Below are 27,044 nucleotides of genomic sequence, written 5' to 3'. Positions count from 1 at the left end.
CCTGTCTCTTGTCTCGTTTCGTTTCCACACGTTGTATCAATTTTCGTCTTGAACCACAGGTTTCGTGGAAACCTCATCTCCGTAACAGGAAATTTACCTCAACCTGTAGTGCCACTTTTTAACCAGAGGAGGGTGCTGTTAAACTTGATATCTTCTCATACAACTCCGTTCCTGACTGATATGTTTTTGCTCTCAGTTATGGAGGACCACAAGTGTCGAGCATTTAAATATCAATCTTAAAATTGATTAACAATTTCTAAAAAAAAAAATTATTTTATCATCAAATTAAATACTTTATAACTATTTCATGACATTTGCTGTCCTCCATACTCACCAATTGTCTTTTTATCGTTTTCTGATGTTGTATAGATTAAACAATTAGTACAGCGTTTCCCAAACCTCTCTGCGAGTACCGCTTGTCCTGCATGTTTTAGGTTTGTCCCTGCTGCAGCACAGCAGAATTACGATTGGCTTGTTATCAGGTAGCTTCAGGTGTTCATAGCGAGCTGATCGTTTGATTCAGCTGTGTCGGAGCAGAGAGAGATCAAAAACATGCAGGACAGGTATTACAAGTTGTACAAGAGGAGAGGTCTGGGAAACACTGAATCAGTAGATTAATCAGAAAAATAAATAAAATCAGGAGTTATAAACAACATTCGCAAGCGAAAGTGAAATTAAAATCCAACCCCAAATTGACTATCTGCATTTTGCATCGCTAAAGTTTCCTTTTTTTTGTTTTTTGTCCAGCACTGTGTCTCTTGGATGCCTGCTGCTTATGGTCTGTCACCTGGTCTCTACCTTTTTCTAAAGCTCGTCCTCATCTGAGTGCTGTGGAGGTAAATGCCCATAAACATCCCAAACAAATAAGAAGACAATAAGACAATCGAGGCAGAGGGCAGGGACTCTGCAGAAAAACACACCACCACACACTTCTGGACATGATGTTTTATGAGGTATTACCGCTGTACAAATTTGATCACTAATGAAATTAAAAGTAAGTTGCAAAGCTTAGTATGGGTAAAAACTATTGTAAAGTTTATTCTTTTCTTTTTTAAACATTATAATTAATAATACAATTGTAACAGTTTTCAGGTAAAACTTGAACTTGTTGAATCAAACTCTGCATCAAATAACCACATTTCAGGGCTGTGACTAACATTTATTTTTTTTCCAATTCATCGACTAACATTTGGTTTATTCATCAGAAAACCCTTCACAATATCCTACAGGCATTTTTTTCTTGTTTTGACTTGATCAAAGTCAAAAACAGGCAGTTTACTCCAGCTACATTCACACTGCAAGCCTAAAGGCCCTGACACACCAAGCAGACGGTAAGCCATCGTGGTCATTTGCCGCTTGTTGGCCGGTTCCCCCGATTCAGCATGTTGAATGATACTGAATAAAAAAAACAGATGTTTTGCTATGTTGAATGATGCTAAATAATTTCATTCAGTCATGACAGAGCCCGTCGCTGAAATCACTCTGACTGACAGCTCAGCTCAGCAAGACGTGAAAGGGAGGTGTAAAATGTAAACAAAGGGTTAAAGTCAAGAGGGAGTGAGGTCGGAACAAACGTCAGGTAAGAATATTTTTCTCTACTCATTGAGCTCGCTAGTAGAAACATTTCCAAACAGTGTGTTTTTGTCCACTTGTGCAAAGTAAATATGCTGTGTTCTTTCAACATCGGATTGTGATGTTAATGTGATCTAACAAAGGCTAATTGCAAACAATCACAAATATTATCTATATTAAAAATAAAATATTGTTTGGAATTGAGATAAAGACAATATATAATTTTTGAGTGACGATTACAAACTATTCATCTGCTGGTGTGGAGTTTTGTTTTCCCCTCATGTTTTTTTTTTTTGTCCCCTCGTGTCAGGGGACATGAGGGGACCTAAGAGGTGATGCATCCGTCAGTTTCATTGTCAATAGTTCGTTGATGTCAGTTTGGGTGTGCGGGCCTTCACCATTGTCGGGAGAAACAACAGCATTTTTACCTACCCTTAGGAGAAAACAGGGTCTTTTTACCCAGTAGCCCATTGTGTCATAATCCATCTACATGCCCCGAGGCACTGGGTAAACATATCTCAGTATTGCATCAATGCCACAGTACATTGACCCAAACTGGATCAGTTTCCTCCCGGTGCTCTGAGACACTTTGAGCAAGAGGAAGTCACGTAGGCGAGGGCTGCAAAGTCTCATCCTGTGTCCCCACACCCTGCAGACAAGTTCTCACTCTGCAGACATGTCGGTGGAGGGGAGAGGAGATCATCTTGATCTCTCCCTCCATTTATTTTCTCTCAGCTGAGTCAGGGGACATCTGCTAATTGACACACTGACAGCATCACATACGTTTGGCCTTGTCCTCTCATCCAGAAGTGTTTGATTCTCTGTCTGACTGTTTTGTTTTCTCCTCCAAAAATTCTCCTCCTCCTCCTCATCCTCCTCCTCCTCCTTCCTCGGCTCATCGCTCTCCCTCTCTTGTTAACTGCCTCTCCTCTTCAGTCTGTCTCCCCCCCCTCGCTCCGTCCTCCCCCCCTGCTGTGTGGCACAGTAGGTGGATGATTAGGTAGGATGCTGGAGTGTGTAAGTGTGACAGCTTTCAGACACCCACCTCCGAGTTGAGTCACGGACGGCGGTGGTGAGCATGTGATCCTATCACCAGGGTGACTCGGGTAGATCTGTGTTGCTGTGTTGTCGCATCGATATATTTCTTCTTTCTCAAAACGTAGACATTTCAGAGACATTTTTTTATACTGATATGTGGTGGAAGTACATTTACTTCAGACATTTGAACTACCTGTACTTGTCTTTCATTTAATTATAATAATAATAATAATAATAATAATAATAATAATAATAATAAAGAGGTAATAATAATAATAATAATAATAATAATAATAATAATAATAATAATAATAATAATAACAATAATAATAATAATAAATATAGTTTTCATCACATTTTCTCTAGGCCTATTTTTTTATTTACTTCTAATAATTTCTAACTCTCTCTCTATCTCTTTAGGCTAATTCTTATGTAATTTTCTTGTCACCTTTTCACCAACATGTGGGACAACTCATTGCCTTTCTAGCTATGTTTTCAAAACAAATCTAAACAGTTTTCTTAGGTTTCAGAATGAAAATTATTTGAAGGCAGCACAAGAAAACAGATCAACTCACAGGGACAGTTTTCTGTACAATCAGTGCTTTTACTTTTAATACTTCAAATACATTTAGCTGTTATTTCTTCTGTACTGATGCGAGATTTTTGAGTGCAGAAATAGAAATATTGAGGTAAGGAGTCAAAACCTACCGACAACACATGCACCATTTCATGATCTGCCCCGATCTCCTGCTACAGGTCATGTTTTTTTGTTTATTTCATTCTGCAGTCATGCCTAGTGTTTACTGTTTTATTTTTTACTAAAATCTCTCATTTCAGACCACTTCACTTCCTGTTTGTGTGTTTTCCCGCAAGTTTTAATTCTCAGCCCTGCCTCAATTAGTTTCACCTGTCTCTCAGTAGTCCTGCAGTCTACTCACCTGTTCTCACCTCTCCAATCAGCGTCTCCCTACTCACATCAGCCCAGTCCCTTTGTTCTTTGTCAGTTCGTCTTCAGTTTTGGTTTGGAGCTCAGTCACCTGCTTTCACCTGACTGGTTTTGGTGCTGTAAGTGTTCTGTTTTGTGTTTTTTAATGTGTGTTTTGTTGTCTGCAAGTAGGTCCAAAGCCTGTCTGTTCCCTGACTCACCATATCCACCTCACCTCAGAAATTCTGGACCAGACACCATCAAGAATGTGTGTATTTTGATTATTATTTTTTTCATTTATTTATTTATTAACTCCCCTCAGGTCGATCTTTCTGTATGTAACATTCAGAGTGTTAATATGCAGCAAACCACTATTTTTTAATGTAAAGATACAGTGGTGTAATCCCAACTGGCCACCAATGTTGTAGATATTTAGTTGAATTTAGGTTGTGCCATCAGGTGACTAAAATTTAATGTCAAGATTATTTGATGGAAAATACTCACTGCATATACGACAGACTACTTTGATATTTTATTTAAGTTGTGTTAAGTAAACAAAATCCATCATCTTCCAAAGATCTCATATCCCATCTTGACTAGAATAACAATATTTAGTGGTGACGTATGGCGAAAAAAAAAGTTTGCCAAACATAACGTTAATGTCCAAACACTGACAAATTCTAACATAGTTAAACATTCAGATATGATCAACTGGATTTGCACTCCAACCAAAATTTGACGCCCTTCAAACGAAAGGGTCCAACATCTGTTGGACGTCATATTGTCATGATGTACCAGCCGGGATGGCGTCCTGAGCAGTTGTAAGCCGGTCTGGATGGAGCGCATATCAGTGCATGTGTGTCTCCCATTGCTTATCTCGTCTAAATACTGATGTCATGACGGCGGCGCCCACTCTCCAGCTCCGCCTTGGTTTCCAACTGGCTTTGTCAGCACTATTGCTGTCATTTAGCGTTGTTTATGAGGTTAGCGCCGTTAACTGCCAGCTTAGCCACTTCCATGTTGATGTTTGATATATTTATTTTTGCACAATTTAAAATACAGAAAATAACAAAAGTATTACACAGTATACACTGCAGGGAGAGGCACAAAAGAGAATGGGCTTTTTTGAAGTATCTGCCTAAAAACAAGGTTTAAAATTTCACAAAGTTATAAGAAACACAAAAATTAACACAGAGAAAAAAATGACAACATAAATGTGATGGCAAAACTAATAATAGAATATATATGACAACAATAACAATAGCAATAAATAAAAGTTTCCAGCCACTTCCTCCATAACTGTATACACTGTAACTCATGTTGATGGTTTATTTTAAGTCAGATTGATCATCCATCTCTAACAGTTGTTATTTTTCTTTTTCATTCCAAAATTAGATAATCACACAAGTACTTTTCCTAGACACAATGCTGTTGCTATGTTACAGCGCTGAGTCAAAATGTCATGTTATCTCCAGATACTTATTATAGGAGGGAGCAAATTATTTTCTGTGGGCCTGATGGGGATCATAACTTTCGTACGCAGCCTATGTTGGAGCAATAATTTGTTTGACATCATCTCAAAGATGAAAGTCACTCTCCATGACGGTAAAGCCACACGACGGCGCGAGGCGGGTAACTGGAGAGCGACATATCTGGTTAGGTGAGGAGTCAGTTAACACAGCAGCAACTCTCTTGGCTTTGGAGGAGCCCCAGTAAAGGTGGAATTGGCTTCGGATAAGGCCTCGCTGTGTCAGTGGTACGAGAAGACTGAACGCCAGCTGTCAGTTTGACCAGGAACACTGCCAGTGTGTGTGTGTGTGTGTGTGTGTGTGAGTATAAACTGTTGCCTCACCCGTCGACCTCCTGTCCTCCACCAAAGCCAACCATTTTATTATATTTTTACTCAAATTATAGTGTACTGTTAAAAGTGCTTAAAAATATTCATGCAGGAGAAGCTGACTGAAAACTAATATCTTCTCATTGATCGGGACTTATATTAGTATGATTCCTGCAAATAATCCATCTGGTAATTTTTTATTTTCAGGCACCAGATTTGTCAATTGTAAGTCACATCAACCATAAAAATTGCCAGGTCTTGATGAAGGGTTATCATTTTCACCTAAAGCGTGTCATAAAATAGTGAAAAATGTCCATCAAAACATACCAGACTTTGAGGTAATGTCTTTAAATTACTTTTTGACTGACTAACAGTCAGAAATTCCAAGGATATTCAATTTAAAAATACATGTTCACATTTTTCACACCAAAGTCACATGCTAACACACTTTTAATTCGGAAGTACTTGGTTGAGGACATTGGGACTTTATTATTGTATTTTCGTAGCCTTTCACACAGTAAATTAGGTGTGACAGAGTGTTCCTACAGTTAAAAAGGACATTTCTACCTTGGAGTAAGGAGCAAGATAAATTAATACAGAATTAAAAAACCAACAAATAAAGAGGCTTCTAGATAAATTGCATTCTTTGCAATTTTGTTATGGCATAATCATGTTCAGGCATTTGAATGAACAGTTCTGAACCCTTTTAGAGTTGAACATTGACCCATAACCTCTGAGACTGAAAAATGAAGTCAACGCAGATGTGCCAAAAAAAATCCAGCTCTCTGAACGGCCACGTGAGGCTGCCTCCAAACAGAGTAAATCCCCAAAGATCCCCATGTTAAAATGCCCATCTTCACAGCAGAAATGTATGCTTTAACAGCCTGGTACGAAAACGGTTTTGGCTAATTTTGACATTCATAACAACTTTATGGGAGGGAGTTATTTCATAACTAATTTTTTTATGATTCTTTTATACTCATTCATCCCTCTCTCCTCCACAGCTCCAATATGACATAACACTTCTGAAACCAAAAAACCAGGGACGGCCGGTGTGCTGAACTCGAGGCTTCAAAATAGCAGTCCACAAACCAATGGGGGGACATCACGGTAACTATGTATATTATTTATACAGTCTGTGCACCTAACCCGTAGTGTTACAGAGCATTTTTTAACTCTATGGGTTACATATTTTCTGTTGTTTTTGCACAACAATGTCCAGTCATTGAAAAAACTGTTCTACACTTTTTTTTACACACTTCTGACTATTAGAAATAAATACATCATCCCCATATAAGGATATTTTTGGGGGTTTTTTTGTTTGTTTTTTCAACTGTTTACTTTTGATACTTATCAGGTCCCACTCATCACAAATAATAGGAGAAATTACAAATGCATACCAACAAAAGCTTGGGTCTAAGGTAAATGGCAAAATGCAAAATGTATTATAAAAAGTTAAAGAATTAAAAAGAAAATAATTATTGATGTTACAATTCATCAATTAACCAATTAATGAATATTGTATTAAATTACAGTTTCATGATAAATATGTGAAAAAAAGAGAGAGACAAGAGTTTCTCTACTTCGTGTCCTGGTGTATGAAAATCAATAGTATCATCAAATAAAAGTAAGATGTAATCTTTATGAAGTAAATATGGGCTCAGGGAGAGAGAGACTTAAAGATCTGAACACCTCGTGAAAATCTCGTCTTTGATGCCTCCCAGTGCCTCACTTTGTTGCAACGTTAAAGTGAACTCCAGGACTCTGTGACATCAATGTTGGGCGAAACAGGCTTCAAACTTTTTCGGTTAACTGCAACTTTACTTTATAAAGTATAGCACAAAAACAACACATTTCTGCTGACTTCAGAGTGGGCACAACAAGGACATGTTCATTGTTTTTAATCCTTTGACTGCGTTTTGTTTTGCTTGCTTCTACAAGAACTTGTAGCCATTGTTTCCTCTTTTCTTCATCGCAGTTATAGAAAAACAACCCCAGCTCTTAATACTTCAACAGAAATCTGTTTAAATAGACAAGATGAAAAGATGAAAAGATTACACACAGATTTGGCCTTGTCTCGCCAGTGACATTGTTATTCAGTCACTCGGAGGTGTGTGTGAAGTACGTGAAGCAAAAAGAAACAAGTGTCTGAAGCAAGCCACGCTTCCTCCAGCTTTAATTCTGATGAACTCTAGTTTTATGTTATTGCTGTTCTCTGACTTCCTGCCATCTATTCACTTCCAATGAAGTGTTTACAATTTCTTGGTAAATCTAGAACAATAGTGTAATCAGCATCATATAAATATCCCGCAGTTAGACTGTAGGTATGTTGCGTGTTTCAGCAGCTCTGTTCTCTTATCCTCCTCCTCTTATCTTTTCTTTCATTCCCCCTGCCTTCACCTTGTCAATAAAACACCAAAAACCTGAATGAACGCAGGATGCCGACACTCCATGGAAATTAACATCAGAGCGCCGTGGGAGAGATAAGGATGTGACAGTCATTTAGTGCACTTGCCTCCTCCATCCCTTCATCACAGCAGTTTTAAGGAGAGCTGAGCGTCACTCAGAAACATACACATGAACGCACCACCACAGTGGGCACAGTAGGGATGTCGTCCGCCCTCCTCAATGACACATCACATAGAGCGCCTGCCGCCCAGAGAGACCCTCCATAGTGCTCACGCCTCCTCTCTTCCCCACAGCCTTATACATGAGGACTTTTATCTTCTCTACCGATTTAAAGCTCCTCAACAAAAACCATCATGATCTAATGACAAGCCTGTTTAGTATCCAGAGCAACAATAGAAATAAAAATCTAAGGACGACTACAAAAAGCTTCTTGATGTGAGCCTTGAGTTAATGTCCAAGGTTAAGAGTGAACTTTTAAACTAAATAATGAAGCAGACATTTGTGTAACCTGAGTATATCCGGGACAGGGTTGAGTAAAGTGAGGACAAAATGTTTTATGTTTTATACCAAACTGTAGGTACAGCACCAGCTGCAGGACATTTTGGGCACAAGTTAATAATGAAGTTTGCTAATTAGCACTTTACACAGAGTACAGCCAAGGCTGGTGGGAATGTCATTAGTTTTCCAGGAATTTGGTGACAAACCAAAGTACTGGACACTGTCAACCACTTCTGGTGGTGATACAGGAAAAGTCAGGAGATCATCAACATTTATACACTTCATCTGTGGTCCATGGATAACAGTCCAGTCCCCAGATGAAAATGTTGGCACTGTACATTTCTTTAAACCACGATCATGTTACATTTGCATGTTTCATACATACAAAAACGTGATCTTTTGCTATCCATAACCAAGTGTTTTGTGGTAAACCCTAAACACACATTAATCATAACAAACCATTTTTGATGAGTTTCAATGTATCAGCTACATTGTAGTGTATAAATGCAGCATATTCATGGTTTGCTAAACCATAAAATTCTAACATGTTTTTCTTGTGACCGGGTTTCCTGACAAAGTGCCCAATATATTAATCAGCCTCAACAACTACAAAGATTGTTTAGACTTTTTGTCTTCTGTTATAGCGCTGCTGGAGATTGACAGAAAAGTGGGAAGAGAGAGGGAAATGACATGCAGCAAAGGGCCGCAGGTTGGATCAAACCCGAGCTGCTGCAAAGGACTCAGCCTACCAGGTAAGCTAGTGGTCGTCCCACAGCAGCTACAAAGATTGCTTGTGAATGTTCATCCTTGAACTTGGAAACAATAGCTATCCATGGTTGTATGAAATTGTATGATATATGGCCTGTATGAGTATAAATGTATAGGTATATGTGTGTACTTAGATATGTCTAATGTTGATATCTGATTATATATATATTCTTTTTTATTGTGTACATTTCATACATAGATATAGTTCTACTTATTTTATTGTCAATTCTGCATTTATTCAGTTGTCAAATGTGAGCCTGAATGTTAATAGTCTCAAACTCAAACTTAATTTGACCAAATCAATATTTTTCCAGGACGTTCTACAGCAAGCACAGTTTTCTAAGTAATCCTAGTGCTCTCTATCCAATGTGGAAGACTATGAGATGCAGCTGAAAGCCCTGGAAATGCTGGTAAGGTGACCTTGAGCTTTTTTTTTTCTTCCTTGACAGGCTACAAAAATGATTTGTAGCTTCTGCTCTTATTAAAATATGGATTATTATCTATTGTCTATATTTTGTAAGTACATCTGAACACAAAACACTATGCAGTGAATAGATAATTAGTTGAGCTCTTGCATGATGTAAAACATAATACAAAACGGCACACTCAGGTCAGAAAAAAATGAATCAGTGCCACTGTAGAACAGCAGCTCCCACACTGTGAATGAGCCCACTGCGCGGCACCTCCACAAAGGGACCTACAGTGTAGCAACGCAAAAACAATCATACACACACAGGCACGCACATATGAGGAGAAATCCGACAAAGCAAAGGATGATGGTGATTATGACACATAGCTATGCCACCCACAGTGGTGCCTGTGCGAGGGCAGAGCACATCAAACTGAGCAAGTGTAACACATGCTCTGTGTCAGTCCTCCTCCCCTGCACTGGCATGTAATGTATGACACATAGCTGAACCACCTACAGGCCTGCTGTCTCCATGCCCAGCTGATGAGCACAGGAGGGTGGGGGGGCAGAGGGTACCGGCCAAGGAGACGGATTCTGATCCTTCCAGATCGTCTTCTGGGTGACAGAGAGGGTAGTGTGTGTATTTACAGGCTAGTTTAACTGCAAAGTATTACTTGTTTTGGTTAAAATGTTTAAAAATATCCCCAAATGTCACCCAGAGTAAAATGTATCAGTGTACTGCTGAACGTCATCTGCATCCCACCCCCACTTAAACGTGCCTGAAACAAGCATTTGGGTGTTGTGTGGCTGCAGAGGCATCCGTCCAGGGCTCAGGGCTATTCTCTGTATGTGGCGAGCGTGTGGTATTGGGTGGGTGGGATAAGGGCATTCTGTGGCTGGTGGCCAAGCACCTCTGGGTGCTCCTTTCTGAGGAGGGGGTGAGTGACCCAGACTTAAACTGAGGGAGAGGGGGGAGAGGCTGAGGCTGTTACTGGATCTGACCTCTTCTGCACATACATGCCTCACACACACAAACACAAGAGACGGAGTGATTCAGAAACCTAATTCTGGACTTGCTGTGACACATATGAATGAGAGCGAGGAACAGAGTCAGGAGTATTTGTACTGAATGGGATGAAAAGTAGAAATTTCTTACTACTTATCTAATTTAATTATCTTAAGATGTGTCTTTTGTTATTGTTAGAGTCAAATGATTTAATTGTCTCCACAAAGCAGCAAATTCTGTGATCACTTCTCTCCATCTGTTTATGAATGACGGAGAAACTGGCATGATATTTGCTGATTTAAATATTTATTTCTGACTTGCTGACCTTTTGTCTGGAGCCACCATCAGGCCAGACTTCCTATTTCAAGGGAGCAAATTTGTCACTTTGTTAATAAATGCATTGCATAGTCATGCATAGTCACTGCATGGTTCAGTTCAGTTCAACTTTTTTTTTGGTACCAGGTCCTTTTCTTCATTTCATTTTTGCTGCAGTTTCAAACTGCCATGGCATCATCTCCAATGTGATACTTTCTGAATCCTTTTCATTGAAAACTAAATGGAGGAATGCCTGCACTTTGCCATTTTTTAAAATCTGGGTTAAATTAATTCAAAAATTGACAGTAGCTTGGCTATTTAAAAAGTGGCAGGTTGCTTCACGCTGCTTCCAGGCCCCCAGGAAGTGTGCTGGACTTTGAAGTTATTTTTCGCAGTGGCCAAACAGTGTAATTACAACATCTGAGTTGTTGTTTTGATGTGTATCTGGCTCTTTAACTGCTAAATGCTTCACAAGATTCACCAAGTACTTGCTAACTTTGTGTACTGTTTGATGCTGACAACCGTGCAGTTAGTTTTTAGAACTTTTTCACCGAAAACAAAAAATTTTCAGTAAACAACAATTAAACTATAAAACAGGGACTTGTTGTTATAAAGTTTTGTAAAGTTGAGCGGAGCTGCAGAGTCAGGCTGTTACTATTTTTGGGCTCATTACAGCCCTCTCACATACAACCTGTCTGTTATGTGCAGTGGTGGAATGTAACTCTGTACATTCGCTCAAGTAATATTTCATTTCATTAATCTGACAGCTTTAGTTATCAATTTTTTCAAATTAAGAATTTGACGTAAAAAAACAAGGCTTTTTAAAATGATGTTTTGTAAAACATTAAACCCAACAGGTTTTTATACAAGTGCAGCTGAAACTTAGTCAATTGATCAATCAGAGAATAGAAAATGAATTGGCAACTATTTTAATCATAATAATTTTAATCAAAAACATTTAATTAATTTACATTTTTGAAACAAATTTGAGTTTTTGGGAGTTTTTTTGTTTTTGTTTTTTCTATATTATGTTCCAGCACATTTTTCTAGAGTATGCTTTTTTACTTTTAATTGTGTAACTTCTTCAGACCAGGAGTTTAGCTGAAACTTAGCCAATTAATTAATTAATCAGCTGATAGAAAATGAATTGACAACTATTCTAGTAAACATTAAATTCATTTATAACTTTTTTTTAAAAATAATTTGCAGTTTTGGGGTGTTCCTTTATCTTTTTTTCTGCATAATTTTCCAATACACTTTCCTGATGATGCTTATTTACTTTTAATTAAGTAATCTCTTCAGACCAGGACTTTTGCTCGTAGCAGAGTATTTTCACAGTGTGGTTAGTTCTTTTTCTCAAGTGAAGGAATTGAAAATTCAATCCACCATTGGCTATGTGATCTGTAAAATTGTAAAACAGCCATTTTAAACTCTGAAAAAGTTATCATCTATTGACCATCTTATCAACTAATAGTTTTAGCAGTTAGTACGCCCTCCTCTTGCCATGAATATATTGTCGGTAAAAGTAATAGCAATGGAATATTAGGCCTTGGCAAAGGTCTGACCTCTATTGAGTGCTGAATTGTTGCTCATGCAATAATAGCTGCCTCTCATTCATGCAAATGAAACACAACTAAAATACAACTGACACAGAAAGAGGAGGCAGAGAGAGATGTACGGTGAGTCTAAAGCAGTTACGCTCAGTGGAGACGAGTGACAGAAAGACAGATGTAACGGTGAGACTGAGAATACATTGAAATCAGAGATAAGGAAGGACAACGGAGGGGATGGATGGGCTGGAGAGAGCATGCACTTTGGTCACCGAGGGGTAGAGAGGAGGAACAGAGGGGGGAGAGGAAGCTCTGTACTGTGCCAATAGGAAGAGTTTGTTCCTCAGTGAGATACAGGAGACAGTGTCAACACACACGCTGTGCTCAATATAGCTACTGTCACACAGCCAGGCATACCTCTCTCTCTCCTCTCCAGCCTGACACTTGCACCTTCCTCAACGCCCCCCTGCCTTGCTCACGTTCTTCTTCTACCCCCCCGTCATTTGAACAGGTTACATTCTTCCTTCCCTCCCCTCCCCTCGCGGCCCCCGTCCATCAATGTCACGTCCCCGGTGCTAAATTAACTGATCTCCCTTCCTTTGCTCTTGCTCCCCTTCCCTCTCCCCTCGCTCTCTGTATATATTACAGGCTTGACACCCTGCCAGACATTGGTTTAATATAACACACATTCTCTGTGCCTTCCACCCGCTCTCACATTACCCTCTCTTTCCAGCTCCCACCGCCCCGCTTTCATATGGGCACTGGCCGCTTGCTTTTTTCCATACTTTACCCACCGCAAAAGGAGCTTTTTGTTCTTGAATAGCTCCCTCATTGCCATGGTAATCCAACAGAAAGAGAGTGTGGTTTTTCTGTCTAGGGCCTCGTGGATGAAAATAGTAAGTCATGATGGGCTGCTTTAAGTGGCCCTGAATCTGAGAAATCAGCCGGTGCAATCATGGAGCTTCTATGAAGAAGTCAGAAGTTTATAAATGTGTGTAAGGTGTGTGTATTCGCCACCGTCAAGCTTTTTCTTCACATATGTCTCTTCTACTTCGTCCAGGTTGCCCTCTTGTTGCCACCTCGGCCTTCTTGTTGATCCCCCTCTTCCTCTGTCTCACTTGTCCTCCAACGTCACCCTCCCCACCCACCCTTGCCTCCCTCCTCCACCACCCTCACCCCTCGCTGTGGTAATCCCATTACTCATGTGCGAATACCAGCTGGGGAAGAGAGGGAGGGAGGGAGGATGTGTATAGAGGATAACTGTGTAGAGGCCTCGGGTCTCAACTAGACGGTTGGACACTCAAAAATTCTTGCTCTTGGTGAAGAAAATGTTGATTGACATTGCAAATTGTTTCACTGTTATTTAAAAAGTCCTCAAACATTGACCCCTTATAAACCCTTTTGGGGTAAGGAGAGTGAAAAAGGGATCCAGGGACATGGAGGGAGCGATATCTGGCTGTGTCTCACGACGGTTGGACTGGCAAGCTTGAAAATAAACAAGTTCTTTGATGACAAAGAGCCCATTGACTCTCTTATTCCCTCACTCTCTCCCACTCCTTATTCTCCACAGCTTTGCTCTCTTTTCCTCTCTCCCGCTCTCTGTCCTTTTTTTGCTCTTGCCGTTTCGAAGGGGTGAGGTTGGAGGGTGAGTGTGGTGTGTGTGAGGTGGGGGGAGGCATTAACCGCCACCCCGCTGCACTTGTTGTCCCCTCAGCTGCCGGCTTTTTCTTTCATCCGGTTTGCTCTCACCCTGCACGCCTTTTAGTCCAGCGACCCATCTTCCCTTCTCCTTTCACTGTCACGCACAAGAAGCGAAACCTTCTTTTCTTCAGACAAAGTTTTCTGCAGGAACTTCTCTGCATGAAAAATTAAAGCTGAATGAGGAGTTTAACTGTAACAATACCGTCTGAAGTTGATTATGTAAGATCACTTGCTGGAAGTTGAGGATAATTGTACCTCCAAAGAACAGGTGAATAATAAAAAGGTAAAAAAGGAGTTAAGGAGAATGTGTGTGTGTGTGTGTGTGTGTGTGTGTGTGTGTGTGTGTGTGTGTGTGTGTGTGTGTGTGTGTGTGTGTGTGTGTGTGTGTGTGTGTGTGTGCACGCGCGCGCGTGCGCACATGCATTTATTCGCGTCACCAGTGGTATGAATCATCACCTACACTATGTACATATTACGCCTCTGTTGGTTGTTTAACACCCCGTCCAGGAATTATAATCCTGCTTAGCTTCCACTGGTTGCTGAAACCATGTTCTGTGTGTACAAGCACTCTGTGTGTGTATTTGTTTGTGTGTGTGTGTGTGTGTGTGTGTGTGTGTGTGTGTGTGTGTGTGTGTGTTCACTGCCTGTGGTGGCACTGGTTAGTGGGCTACCACACCCATTGTCCACGGTAATTACACTGACTCGAGCCATCTGTGTTGTAGTGGAACAGACCAGAAGAAACTGGAGTGTGTATTAATGACTAGATGACATGCTATGCATCACTTTAAAAAGTCTGAGGGGTTTCTGACCTTCTTGAGCCACTGTACACTAACTTATATATGATTGTTTTGCACAGTCAGGTCATCCATTCTTAAATGGGATGACACATTAGCTCAGAGTGGAGTGGATTTGGGGGGTGGGTGAGGGTTTCAATCTATAGCGAAGATATCTGGGGATGTTCACACCCACACCCACCCAACGGCGAGCATTCACATACACACAAACACTCCAGTGACAAAATCTCCGCTCTCCCTTTCATTCTCTCCGTCTTTCTCTGCGGAGCGTCTGTCTGTCACTCCGATTAGGAACGGACAGAGTCACATAAAGCACGGAGGGGATGAAAAAGGGCGGGATGGGAGATAGAGGGAGTTACAGATGATGTGGAACCAATAGGACAAGGCTCTTCTGTGATACACTCTGTTTGTCAAACACATTATCAAGTTCACTCACCGGGATCCAGCAGGGTCTAATTTAAGGGCCAAATATTTGTGACAATTTTTTTTAAAAAAATCTTATTTTACTGCACAACAAAACATCTAATATCAAACTTGACATTTTGTACAAGCCGAACACTCTGAATAGGCACTTCTACTACACAAATATTTGTTAATAGATTGAACTTTTTAAAGAATATCTTGCGGGTCATTTTATACTTCCATTAAAAAGTTTGTAGTAGAAAGGGAGATGGAAGTAAGGATGTAACAAAGGTCTCTTCTCTCCAGGGAGCCCTGCATTTTGCTTTTAACACAAGTATGTCAGTCAGACCTTTATTTCAGTTTCATAGCATGAGCCAAAGATACTAAAAGTTTGGCAATTTCTGAAAGCATGTCTTTTCCATATTGAGCTGCCTGCCATTATAACTTCTACGCTGTTTGGAATGTTTTCTTTTTGACCAAAAACCTAAAAACTATTAATTGGCAAATGCTCGCATCCTAATGAGACTCTGTGATAACTTTATTAAAAGCACTGCACTCTGCAAAGGTTCACCATCTGTTACAACATGCACTAAAACAACAACAACAGACAGCATTATCATTAACAAATATATAGTAGAACAAATATAGTGTATTTTTTTCTGCTGGATGGGGCTAATTATATATTGAACATCTTGTTCAATATATAATTGACCATTTCCAATTAATTTCAAAATTACACAAGTTACTTTATTTATAGTTTTAGGGTATTTAAACTGAGCACGTGTATTGAGAATTAACGACAGACTAGTGGTTCTCAACCAGGGGTTTGGGGATCCCCAGGGGTCCTTGAGGGAATAAAATGGGGAAGAGTTTACTTTTACTATTTTCTATAAAGTGAGCTAGCTGAGTTAGATTTAGAGAGGGACTTTACTGATAGCAGGTTTCACTTCCTTCACAATTATCTCCCCAAATGTTATTTATAACTATAACATTCTGCTCTTAATATCTAACAAACAAAATTTTTTCAAATGGAGGTCTGTGAAGGAAACTCAAATGAGGGTGTATTACCTAATGTTTATCATTTAGAGGTCCTTCACACAAAAAAGGTTGAGAACTATCACCATAGACCGTAAAAAGTAATGGAAGTAGCTACTGTGACGTACATCCATGGGTTTGTGGACTGCCGTTTTAAAACTTTGAGTTCTGACTTTTATCCATTGAAAGCTAGAAAGCCAGAAGGGATCGTATTTGGACAAGAGTTTGGAGCTGTAAAGGAGTGAGAGGGGGATCTGACTGAGAGCTAGAGGACACTATTGACAGACTGTTATTCAAAGTGGCCACACGCTTAATGAGGCACAAATTTAAGCCTTACACTGCATTTACATGAAATTAGGCAGACAGATGGTAGATGACAAGTATTACGGGGCAGTCAAATTTGTCCCATTCTCATTTTTACCTCGTCAGATAACGTCACTTGGTACAGTGACTTCGGTGCCAGACAGGGATGCAAAAAGTAAATGTTGAGCTAAACCATGATGGTTTTTTTTCTAAACCTAACCATTTACTTAAACCTAACTACATACTTTTGAAGCCTAAACTTAACCATGTGCTTGTGTTGCACATGGAAATACATGTAAATACGAGGCGTTTTATCAACGTATCGACGTATTGCCATTCAAAGTTAAATATTTTAACTCTGCCATCCTCCACAATGTTATGAATGTTATGTAGCCCCTTAACACAAGGAGAAAAACTTTGCTATCTGGACAATAATTGGACATTACTAGAAAAAAATCTAAAATAATAAACACAAAATAATTTCATTTAATACATCTTATTCATTGAAACAATATGGCATCACCATTGCAACATAAAGTCATGCATACCTGGCTGAAACATGTTTATTTTTGCTGTAAAGGTGGTAACATGGTGGTTTATGGAGACTGACTCTCTCTAGAGCCAGCCTCAGGTGGCTGTTCAAAGAACCACAGTTTTGGGCACTTCCACGTTGGCTTCATTTTTTAGCCCTAGAGGTTGCTGCTCAGATTCAACAAGAAATTAAAAAATAAAAAACGTGTAAAACCTGTGAATAAAGTTGCGCTGCGTTTACACTTGTGCCCAAAACAGATGAAAATGGAAACTAAATTTTCTCTCACACATTCGACTCATGAGTTCAGCAACCTTGAGCTTGTAACTCAAATAATCATGACCTCAGGAGAGGAAGTGAGTGATGAGTGTGAGGGAGGGAGAGAGATGCAGGCGTGGAAAGGTGGCAGAGGATGGAGAGGCAGGAGGAGGAATAGAGGAGGTGTGAGAGTGAGGGAGGGTGGACGGACGTATGGATGGATGAGTGGTGAAAGACGACAGGGCTGCAAATGGATGGCAGCAAAGTAAAGAGGGAACGTGGAGAGAAAACAGGAGGGCTGGATAAATAGCGAGGGAGGAGGAGGAGAAACTGCGGGGTGAAGCACTGTGTTTATCAGTGTTCAGAATGTACTGTGCTGTAGATTTGCCTGTAAATGTCATCTCCTGTGCTTGAGTTACAATGGAGCGCGATCACACAAGTCAGCGACAGGCGCACATATAAATACACACAGAAATATCAAAGAGGAGAGGCTGTTTGTCTACTCTGCACTTAATCGCTAAATCACTCTTATTTGACTGTCAGGTTTTTTTTTCTTGTCTTCCCTCTGGAGCTTTTGCTCTTGTCCTCTCTTTGATTTCTTCTCTCTCATCTCTCCCTCCGTGTGAAGAGCTCGGGGGACACTGAAGAGCTCTTCACCTCAACCATGAAACACAGACATCGGAAAATGGGAAAATTATAGATATGTGGTGGATGCATGCCACAGCAACAAACGGAGAAACAAGGGAATAAAACTACTCTCTGGTTCCAAGCCCATTGCCCTTATTGCAGGGGTGTCAAACATACGAGCTGGTGGCCAGAATTGGCCTGCCAAAGGGTGCAATCCGGCCCTCTGCATGACTCTGCAAAGTGTGAAATTTCAAAGAATTCATTAATACTTGAGTCCGACTTATTTAGTTTAGACAGATTAATAAGTAAAAACCACTAAATTGGAGGCGCGGGGGTTGTTGCTGGAAATAAGGGATGTACCCGACTCAGAATTATTCCAGTCAAATCAGATTTGGCAGTTCAATACGAATGTTTGGCAACTTTTTTTTTCTTAGAAAGTTTTACACTTTGAACAGAGAAATACACTGCACATCACAATAACTTGCAAAAACACCCAAAAAATGACTGCTTGAATTGAAGCGAGCTCAGTCGACTGAGAGGGTTTGAGACTGATGATTCGACTCTCTGACTATAAAGGGGCAACCCTACTAGAAAAAAAATTAAATAGATTCCTGACATTGACTGGTACATTTCAGTTGAGGGCATCTTTGACTATATACAGGAACAGAAATCAAGCATTTTCATTGTGTGAATTTAGAAATATTCCAAAGTAAAAGTCCCACATTTCTATCTTGAAATGACTTTAAAAATGAAAATCAAAGCATTATAAAAAAAAACAACATTGTTCCACACTTCCAAAAAATAACTGAAACATTTGAGTCCAAGACATCTCAAACTACACCCATGCTGTAAATCAAGCATTTCTACTGTATCAAAGTTTGTTAAACTCTTAAATAACAAATGGGTTTACTGGTCCAGCCCACTTGACATCAAATTGCGCTGTATGTAGCCCCCAAACTTAAATGAGTTTGACACCTCTGCCCTGTAGCCTCACTGTGAGAAAATGCCACACAGGTCTGTGCTGTGGTTTTCCTGCTCTGGAGAAGAAGACAGGACAGAATAGCTGTTTCTTAAAGGTTTAGTGTCCCATTTTATTTCTCTTTAGGCCCAGTTTCTTATCAGGCAGAGCAGAGTGGGTTTCCTGAGCCTGTCAGAGAATGGCCAGCGAAGGGAGGAGAAATCCTGTTTGTAAATCACACCACAGGGACGTTGCTGCTGTCAGGGGACTTTGTTTACTTTGTTTTACTACCGCTGTCTTATCCTGTTGACACGGCAGGGCAGTGGTGTGTGTCACTGAAGTCACAACGAGGTCAAAAAAAAATTCACATAAAGCCACCATCCACTGCACCAGGTGCCCATGCACAAGAAGGCAAAAGAGGAGATCCACTTCACCTCCCGTGCATGACGCCTCACCCACTTGCATGCACTTATCAATAACACGTGTCATAACAGCGGCAGAAGGTCAGGAGACAGGAAACAAGTCTGAGCATGAAACCGGTGTTCACCATCAAATGAGGCATGTTGAACATCTGATCAAATAAAAGAGATACATATGACATGACCGGATGTGTTTGTGCTTTGAAACAGTCGATATGCACATGGACATGCTTACAGCATATGCTAATGTGCTCTCTGGGTCACTGTTCATGTGTGTTTGATTGTGAGATAAAGGGCAGGTACAGCTGGCTGCATCTTTAAAAAAGAGGAAAAGGGAGTTAGTGCTGCATGAGAAAATGGCAGCAGAACAGGATGCAGGTTCGTATTCAAATAAACCACAAGTTGTTTTTTTTTAATTTGTTGTTTAGGGTTAGGGTTGCTACGACATCATATTATTGTTCTCTAAAGAGGAAATTTGTTTTCACAGTCAGATAACACTCAGTTAAGCACAGGAGCACAGAATTGTGTGGCAGAATTATTATTTTTGAAGTACATTTTTCAAAGAATTTCTATTTTGTTTTGTTTTTTAAAACATTTTTCAGGTAATTTTCTTGCTGATTTTGGGGTCATTTTTTTCTCAAGTTGCTCATTGCCTTCTTCCCATAGTTTTTTTTAATTAATCAAAACAATTTTGCTCAGGTTTTAAATAATTGATAGTCATTGAAAACAATCATCTTTGATGACACGTATGAAAGATATTAGTCATACTGCTGTAGATTAGAGGACTAAAAAAAAACAGAAAATAGCCTATCCATCTCTGAAATGTTTCATTTCAAAAATGTAAGTGCTAGATGCAGAACAGTCTCTTCTCAGGGCACTATAAGCACCGGATCTCACATCACACCTGTTGCATGTTGGACCATGACTGGCTTCCTAACTTGTGATCTCACAAATCCATGTTGTTGTGTGAAACTCAGATTTAAGGTGAGCACAATAAAACTGCCCCTTTCAGCAGATGCATGTGCAAACAGCTTTAAAGTGTCAAACTCTGTCTATTATGAGTGGAAATGGACTTCAAGTGGAAAAAAAACCCCTAAACTATTGTTTTCAGTAGCCTATCTGGGTAAATAAGCATGGTTTCCACCACTGCAGAAACATGTTATCAGTGTGTCATTTCCAAAAGGTGACTGGATTGATAAGACATGCTGTAATGTTTTAATTTCCCGTTTTCAATGTTAATCACTAACTGACGCTTTCACATTTAATTCGCCAATTTAATACGTGTAATTATCCAGAGATGACAAGGACTCATTACAACCGTAACCCCTGATTGACGTAGCCGGACACCGTGAGCCGAGCAGCCTCTCGCGCCTCTCTCGAATCATAGGACTCGGATGTGATGTCACCACGGCAGCAGCGTGCTGTGGCGGTCTCCAAGGCAACGCCGCGTGCTGCAGTGACGCCAGCCCAGGCCCCGGCTCGTGGTGAGTGGGCGTGACTCGCCACGTTAGCCCCCCCTCCTCTCCCGTCAGTGTGGGCGGGCCGCGCGCAGAAGAGAGCGAGCGAAACACGACACCCCGAGGACGGAGAGACGCACGGGGGGAGGAGAGAGTAGCACTGAATGGTGTGAGAGAGAGTGGAGGACTTAAAAAAAAGTCTACAGAAAAAGAGGTTCCTCTCTAATTTCTGTCAAAGAAACAACAAAGCTTCGCGGCGGAGAGATGTCAAACAGCGACGAAGATGAGACGGAGTAAACAGCCACCGGACAGTTAGCGAAACAACTTGTGAAGAAAGGTTTTCGGCTGGCTCGAGTCGGGACGGTTGGCTCGTTTTCGCTCGCAACTTGAGCAGATTTTGCGGGACGAGAGGCGAGGACCCAACAAGCGAGGTCTTGACCGCTTGGCTCGGAGGAAAGCGGTCGGTTTGGACGGTTAGCGGAGAGCCGGGGAAACGGACCGAGAAAGCGGCTGCGGCGGCGGTTTGATAAGAGAGAGCTGCTCCAAAAGTTTGCCGTGTATCTTCGCCTAGTTTTCCAGATTGGGAACTAGAGGGGGAGGAAGAGGCCGAGAGACTGACTTTTCTTTCCACGAGTGTGGAATTCATCCTGTCTCACAAACTTTAGCTGTGTAGCTAAGAAGCTAAAGCAGAAAAAATGAAAACACCTGGCGAAAGTGGTAAGTTTGCCCCTACTCTTGCTGTGAATTTCAATCTACCATTGTGTTGTTTTTTTCTTTTTTTGTTTACTTGCTGTGGTTGTTGTCGGAACGGTAACTGCATTTCTTATTAATGAACAAGCCAGATAGTTATCAACATCCGCCTCCAATAAAAAACCTGTTGATTTCAGCTCTCGGGATCAGTGCTGTAGTAGGTGGTTTTGCAATAAGTCACAGAAATCTGGTGCAGGTTCTGTACTGTACTCCGGTTCAAGAGGAAGTGGTTAAACTACTGTACAGTTGTTACAGCGACATCCTCTGTATCACCCTGACAACCTAATTTCACCATCCACCACCTTTCAAAGATCAGACTGAAAATCCTGGAAGAACTGTGCGAGTGTGTTTTTGTCCTGAAAGAGATGTTGATAAGTCACTTTAAGACTCCTCTCCTCCTGGCGGTGGCGTTGAGGTGATTGGATCTCACCAGGTTTACAAGCTGATATTAACCCAGTAACTGAGCATACATTTGTGAGGTACTTGGCCTTGTCAGCTTATTGAAGTGAGAGCAGGGGGTGGTTTCCAGTAGTCAGCTGAGGTCTCTGTGTGCATCTAATTCCTGAAATGCTTGCATAAGTTTGTTCTTGCTCCCTTCTCTTGAAGCCAAGGCAATTTTTCTTCAGAAAGGAGGAAGTGGAAGTACTAGTCTGTGCCAGCTATTCAGTTTATCATTTCTAAATGTCAGTAAGAAACTCTCTGCCTGATATGACCCTTTTCTTGAGTAACAAAACTGAGTTGGATTGACTTAATTAGACATGCTTAATGCAAATGAGGTATGATATGCATATTTAATAAGTTGTTTTGACAGCATCAGTTTGATGAATTTCAAAGATTGAAGTTTTTAACAATATTTTTATTGGGATTCAATAATTATAACAGATATTACATGTAAATAAAATCGTCTTGGCAGCAAATATGGTATACCTTAAAATGAAAAGTCAAGCCAAAAGCAAAACAAAACAAAGACAACAAAACATAATTAAATCAGAGTTGAAAAACAAATGATACAATTATTACAATGTACAGAAATCTTGAAGATTACATGGGCTGCAGCACCTTATATTTTTATTTCCAGTTGCCCTGACCCCACTCCCATCTTTGGTTTTATTGATCTTTATCAACATTTTGTTTCAAAAAGTTCATGACGCTTCCTCAGATATTTTCAAAACTTCACGTTGATATATCCTTAGTATATTGCTTTGTGCTTGGTTTGCTCACATCTTTCCATCCTACAGCTATTGCTCTCCTGACTTGTTTGAGACAGTGTATGGTCACTCTTCTTGGTAATAGTATGACCTGGATAAATCCCCAAGATCCACAACTTTGCCTGACAAGGGATTTTCAGTTTTGTTTTCTGGCTAAACATGTAACTAACTTCCCTAAGAAGTTACTGGTAAGCATGTGGTCGTGTGTGACTGACAAACTGTGTGGGACTCTTTCCCACTTAGGACGTTCCCCTCCCTTCCCCCACCCTGTCCCCTTCTGACTCCCGCTGCACCCAGCCTCAGCCCCTCAACCCTCCACATTCCTGCACACACACACCCGCTCCTTGCAGCAGCCCGGCGGAGGCTGCCATGACATCACACCACATCCCACCACAAGTAGCCCTTTTATTACAAGGAACTCGGTGTTTGTGTGGCAGCAGATAGCTTAAGCCCTTCTGGGAAGGTACTAAAAATTGATTGCTTAGGTGATGGGTTTGATGTATGCGATTGGTGTGTGTGTTTGTGTAGTAGGTTGGTTGTGTTTGTCATCTAGCCTGTGAGTAAAAGTGAAGAACATTGACTTGACCTAGTAAGTGTGTGCTGACACTCTTACCTTTGTTGCTAGTGCAGCTTCTAATTATTTATATTTCTTATTATTTTTTATGTTCTTGATGAATTGACTTTGTGTATAAAATGTTATGGTCAAAGTTAAGTCAGAATCAGAAATACATTTTTGATATCCAGGGAGAAATTGTGGTCTGTTACAGTCATTTTGATGCAAAGCACAGAGAATTATAGAAAGTATGTAATGTTAAAAATATAAAATATGTGCATGATGTTACAGCGTGTAATGTACACAAATGTGTAACACCAGTGAAATATACATTCAAGAGTTGGAAGAATATATTTCACATTTGAATAATTGCTCAGAGTATTGCTGTAGTTGAATTATTGCACTAATTATTGCACTAATTATTGCACAGTTGAGACAGCGTATGAGGTATTAAGTCTTGATGCAGCTTACTTTAAGTTGTAAGGCTTCAACCAACAATTTATGATTACTGTCTTAATCAATTGTTCTGGAAAAAAATAGTGAAAATCTTAAAAACGCCCCTCAGAATTTTCTTGACCCCAAGGTGACAGTCTAAAGCCCAAATATATTTGCTTGAAAAATGGCTTAAACACTTAATCAGTTATCAATATATAATCAAAATAGATGCAGACTATTTTTTTTTACCAGTCAGCCAATTAATTAATTTACCAATCTTTTCAACTCTAATTATTTAAAATGTAGAAAAGCGCACAGCTTCTTGCCCCTGGAAAGATTTAAGCTGGCTGAAGTCATTTGTCAGTAATCAAAATTAAATTTGATTAATTCTTTTTTTAATGATTAATTGATTAATCCTTTCAGCACTGGTGGGTAAACATAGCAACTCTGTCTGGGAGGCATTATCTAACAACAAATCTGATCTTATAACGGCACCTTTAAATAGTTGAATTATGGAACTGCTTAATCCTATGTGCTGCCCTGATCTGTCTGATCTCCTGCTGTTGCTGCAATCAGGACACAAGTTTTAACCCTTAACTTCTGCAGATCCCATCCCTCAGAGTGAACACATTTCATGAATGCAGAAGGATGTAACAATGCCGGGATATGTGTAGGATAAAGGATGTAATCATCCCTTCCTCGGACGTTTGGCGTTGTAGGATTATGTCCCATACAGTAAGCTCTGTATGGAGTTTACCATCTCTCTCTCCATCACTGGACACTTCCCCTCGCACTCCCGCTTTCCACAGTCACTTCATTAGTGTGAACTGATAGGATTTCTGCTGAGATAGAGAATTGATATGATGGAGCAGGAAATGGCAGGGCTGTAGCTCGTCTGTTGTTGCCGGCAGATCTGTGTTGGATTTGAGGTGTTGAGTATCTGATTTAATTTATATCTAATCACTGCTGTTTACCTGGTCTTTGTGTTTAAAGTAGTTTTGGGGGTTGGTTTAAGGTAACAAATTCTACAGGTTTCATTAGTCTGCAACAGACAGGGAGTAAGTGGTATCTTGCCTACACTTTAAGGAATATTTTGCTGATGTTTAATCTTTATATCAAAACAGTGTGGTTAGTATAGAGTATAGAGTATACAGCTGATCAAGAGACTGCCCCTCTCTGTGTCCCGCAAACTCAGACCGAAACCCAATCAAACCGCAAAACTAGGCAGTGCTGATCGACTACAAATCAAGATTACGTCACTGCACTGCCTATTTCTTTCCTAAAATGTTTCCAGAAATATATTTAATGCCGTTCACTTGTAATGGCGAGTCTGTGAACAGGAAGTGAGCATCATACTGCTTCCTGCACAGTGAAATCTGAGGCCAAACAAATGGAGATCAAAGAGTAAAACTAAGCAGCGCTGATAAAATATAAACCAAGATTCTGTTACTGGGTTGCATATTTCTCACCTCAGATGTTTTCAAAAACATGTTTTAGCTTACCATTTAAATGTAATACGAGATCCAGGCCATTCAAACACACGGACTGTTCCATATTATGACAGGTGTGCTGCATTATGGTAGTTGTAGGTTTTTTTACCACTTTTCCTCTGTTTTCTTTGGTCATGTAGCGCCAATTTGAAAAGTATAAAGTATTTATTTAATTGTCTTTCTACTGCAGAGACACATCTGTTTTATGTGATTGCCTTCTTTATATCGGTGAAATCGTCTTTAAGCAGTCATAATGATTGATGAAGCTCTAGTGATAAGGACATTCATATATAATAATAACTTGCCTAATGTAAGTCTCTCCCTCCCTAATATGTTATCTACACTCCTTCCACACACACTTTGCACTCTGTCGTTCACTTGTTTTCCTCCATCTCTCCCCAAGGGTTACAATTTTTCTTCTGCCACCTCTGTCACTCTTTTCTCTCCCTGACGGGATAAGGACTGGTGTGTGTCTTTGTGTGATGGAATTGCACGGTGGGACCCCTGCCTCTGGAGTGGCCATTGTGTGTGTGTGTGTGTGGAGTATGGGACAATGGTGGGAGTGGGGCAAGCCTTGGGGCTGATTGTGTGTGGACTTGTGGGGCCAGGGACCTCTCATTGTACTCATAATGGTGCGGAGTAGCTCATAGTTTGGTGGTGCTTTTGACAAGTGAAGAGACTGCACTTCTGTATGTGTGTGAATTGCATGTGTGTGTGTGTGTGTGTGAGAGAGAGAGGTGGGGGGGGGGGATAAATGTGAACATCCCAGTCTATTTCTCATTAGTCATTCAACTACGTAGTTTAACGACGATTGTTTTGTGCTGCTCGCCCAGAGTGATTGACTTGCTGTGGAGCCATTTTACCATTTATTCTAGACACACAGTCATACTCACAGTCCTGCCTTATGATGTGGCAGGGCAGGAGACAAAAGGGTAGCTTGTGAGCAAGAAACGGAGAGGGAACATTTCACCTTTTCCCCGTGTGGGTTTATGTGTGCAACTGCGAGCATATGCTTTTCAATCTCAACACACAACCGCTGTGATGATAAGCGCAGTGATTAGCCTTATCTGTGAAAACTCCCTCGCAGTGCTGACCACAGCAAAACCACTACCTCCCATTATCCCAATACAGTTTTACAGCCTGGTTTATGGGACAGTGCCCTGCTGTGATCAGGCTCAGACAACATGCTGTAAGCTTGCAGCAAAGGATGTTCCATAACAAAACTGGTTATCTGCTATCTGGAAAAATCTGGCAAATTGAGTTAGGTGCCAAAAATCAACTTTGATTATAGGTGTGAACATATCATCTGTTAGGAATACTGCCAAAGCCATTATTATACGCTGCAGCACTTTGCAGCGTACAGCGTATACTGATAACACTTTTAAGGATAGTTATTTTTATGTAGTGCTTTACGTTTTAAAACATTGAATTTTGCACTCAATATCATAGAGATTGATTTTTATATAGACAGTCTGAGCATTTCCAGTGCATTGGCAGCATGGCCCACTTTCCTTGTCACAGCAGTTCTTCATAAAAGTTTTGATATGGTTGTTTGTGACACTGACTTGACAAATGACTTCTGGTAGAAGAGGCCTTCAGTTGTGGAAATGTCTGTATTTAGCCAGGAATGTGACCAAAGGGAACAATGTGCTCAGCCAGTCGACACTAATGGACCTCCCCACCATTAGTCCTGTGCCGCCCTTGACCAGGCAGGCCGGAGAGACCGCAGCCAACAAGGCAGCATTACCCTTGGTGGCCCTGGTGCTTCTGACCGCTGCACAGCACTGCTAGCGGCCTG

General features: G+C 40.5%; 1 protein-coding gene and 1 long non-coding RNA gene across 2 annotated transcripts in view; both read left to right on the top strand.

Moving 5' to 3' along the window:
• Positions 1-3,539: 3,539 nt before the first annotated feature.
• LOC121945316 (uncharacterized) lies at positions 3,540-13,843 on the top strand. Its single transcript, XR_006105950.2, has 5 exons — positions 3,540-3,675; positions 6,377-6,482; positions 8,924-9,031; positions 9,362-9,457; positions 13,388-13,843. It is a non-coding gene; the product is annotated as an uncharacterized LOC121945316 (long non-coding RNA).
• A 7,088-nt stretch (positions 13,844-20,931) lies between these two features.
• erfl3 (Ets2 repressor factor like 3) overlaps positions 20,932-27,044 on the top strand; it is a 68,965-nt gene continuing 62,852 nt past the window's right edge. Inside the window, exon 1 of the mRNA XM_042489325.2 lies at positions 20,932-21,527. Within this exon, the coding sequence (XP_042345259.2) occupies positions 21,506-21,527 (22 nt within the window). The 5' untranslated portion in view covers positions 20,932-21,505. The remainder of the gene's footprint in view (positions 21,528-27,044) is intronic.

The sequence above is a fragment of the Plectropomus leopardus genome, chromosome 11 (assembly GCF_026936395.1).
Source record: "Plectropomus leopardus strain MGB_pleo_1.0 chromosome 11, ASM2693639v1, whole genome shotgun sequence".
Lineage (NCBI taxonomy): Eukaryota > Metazoa > Chordata > Actinopteri > Perciformes > Serranidae > Plectropomus > Plectropomus leopardus.
The sequence above is the reverse complement of the archived record's forward strand: the minus strand, read 5'-3'. Positions and strand labels throughout refer to the sequence as shown.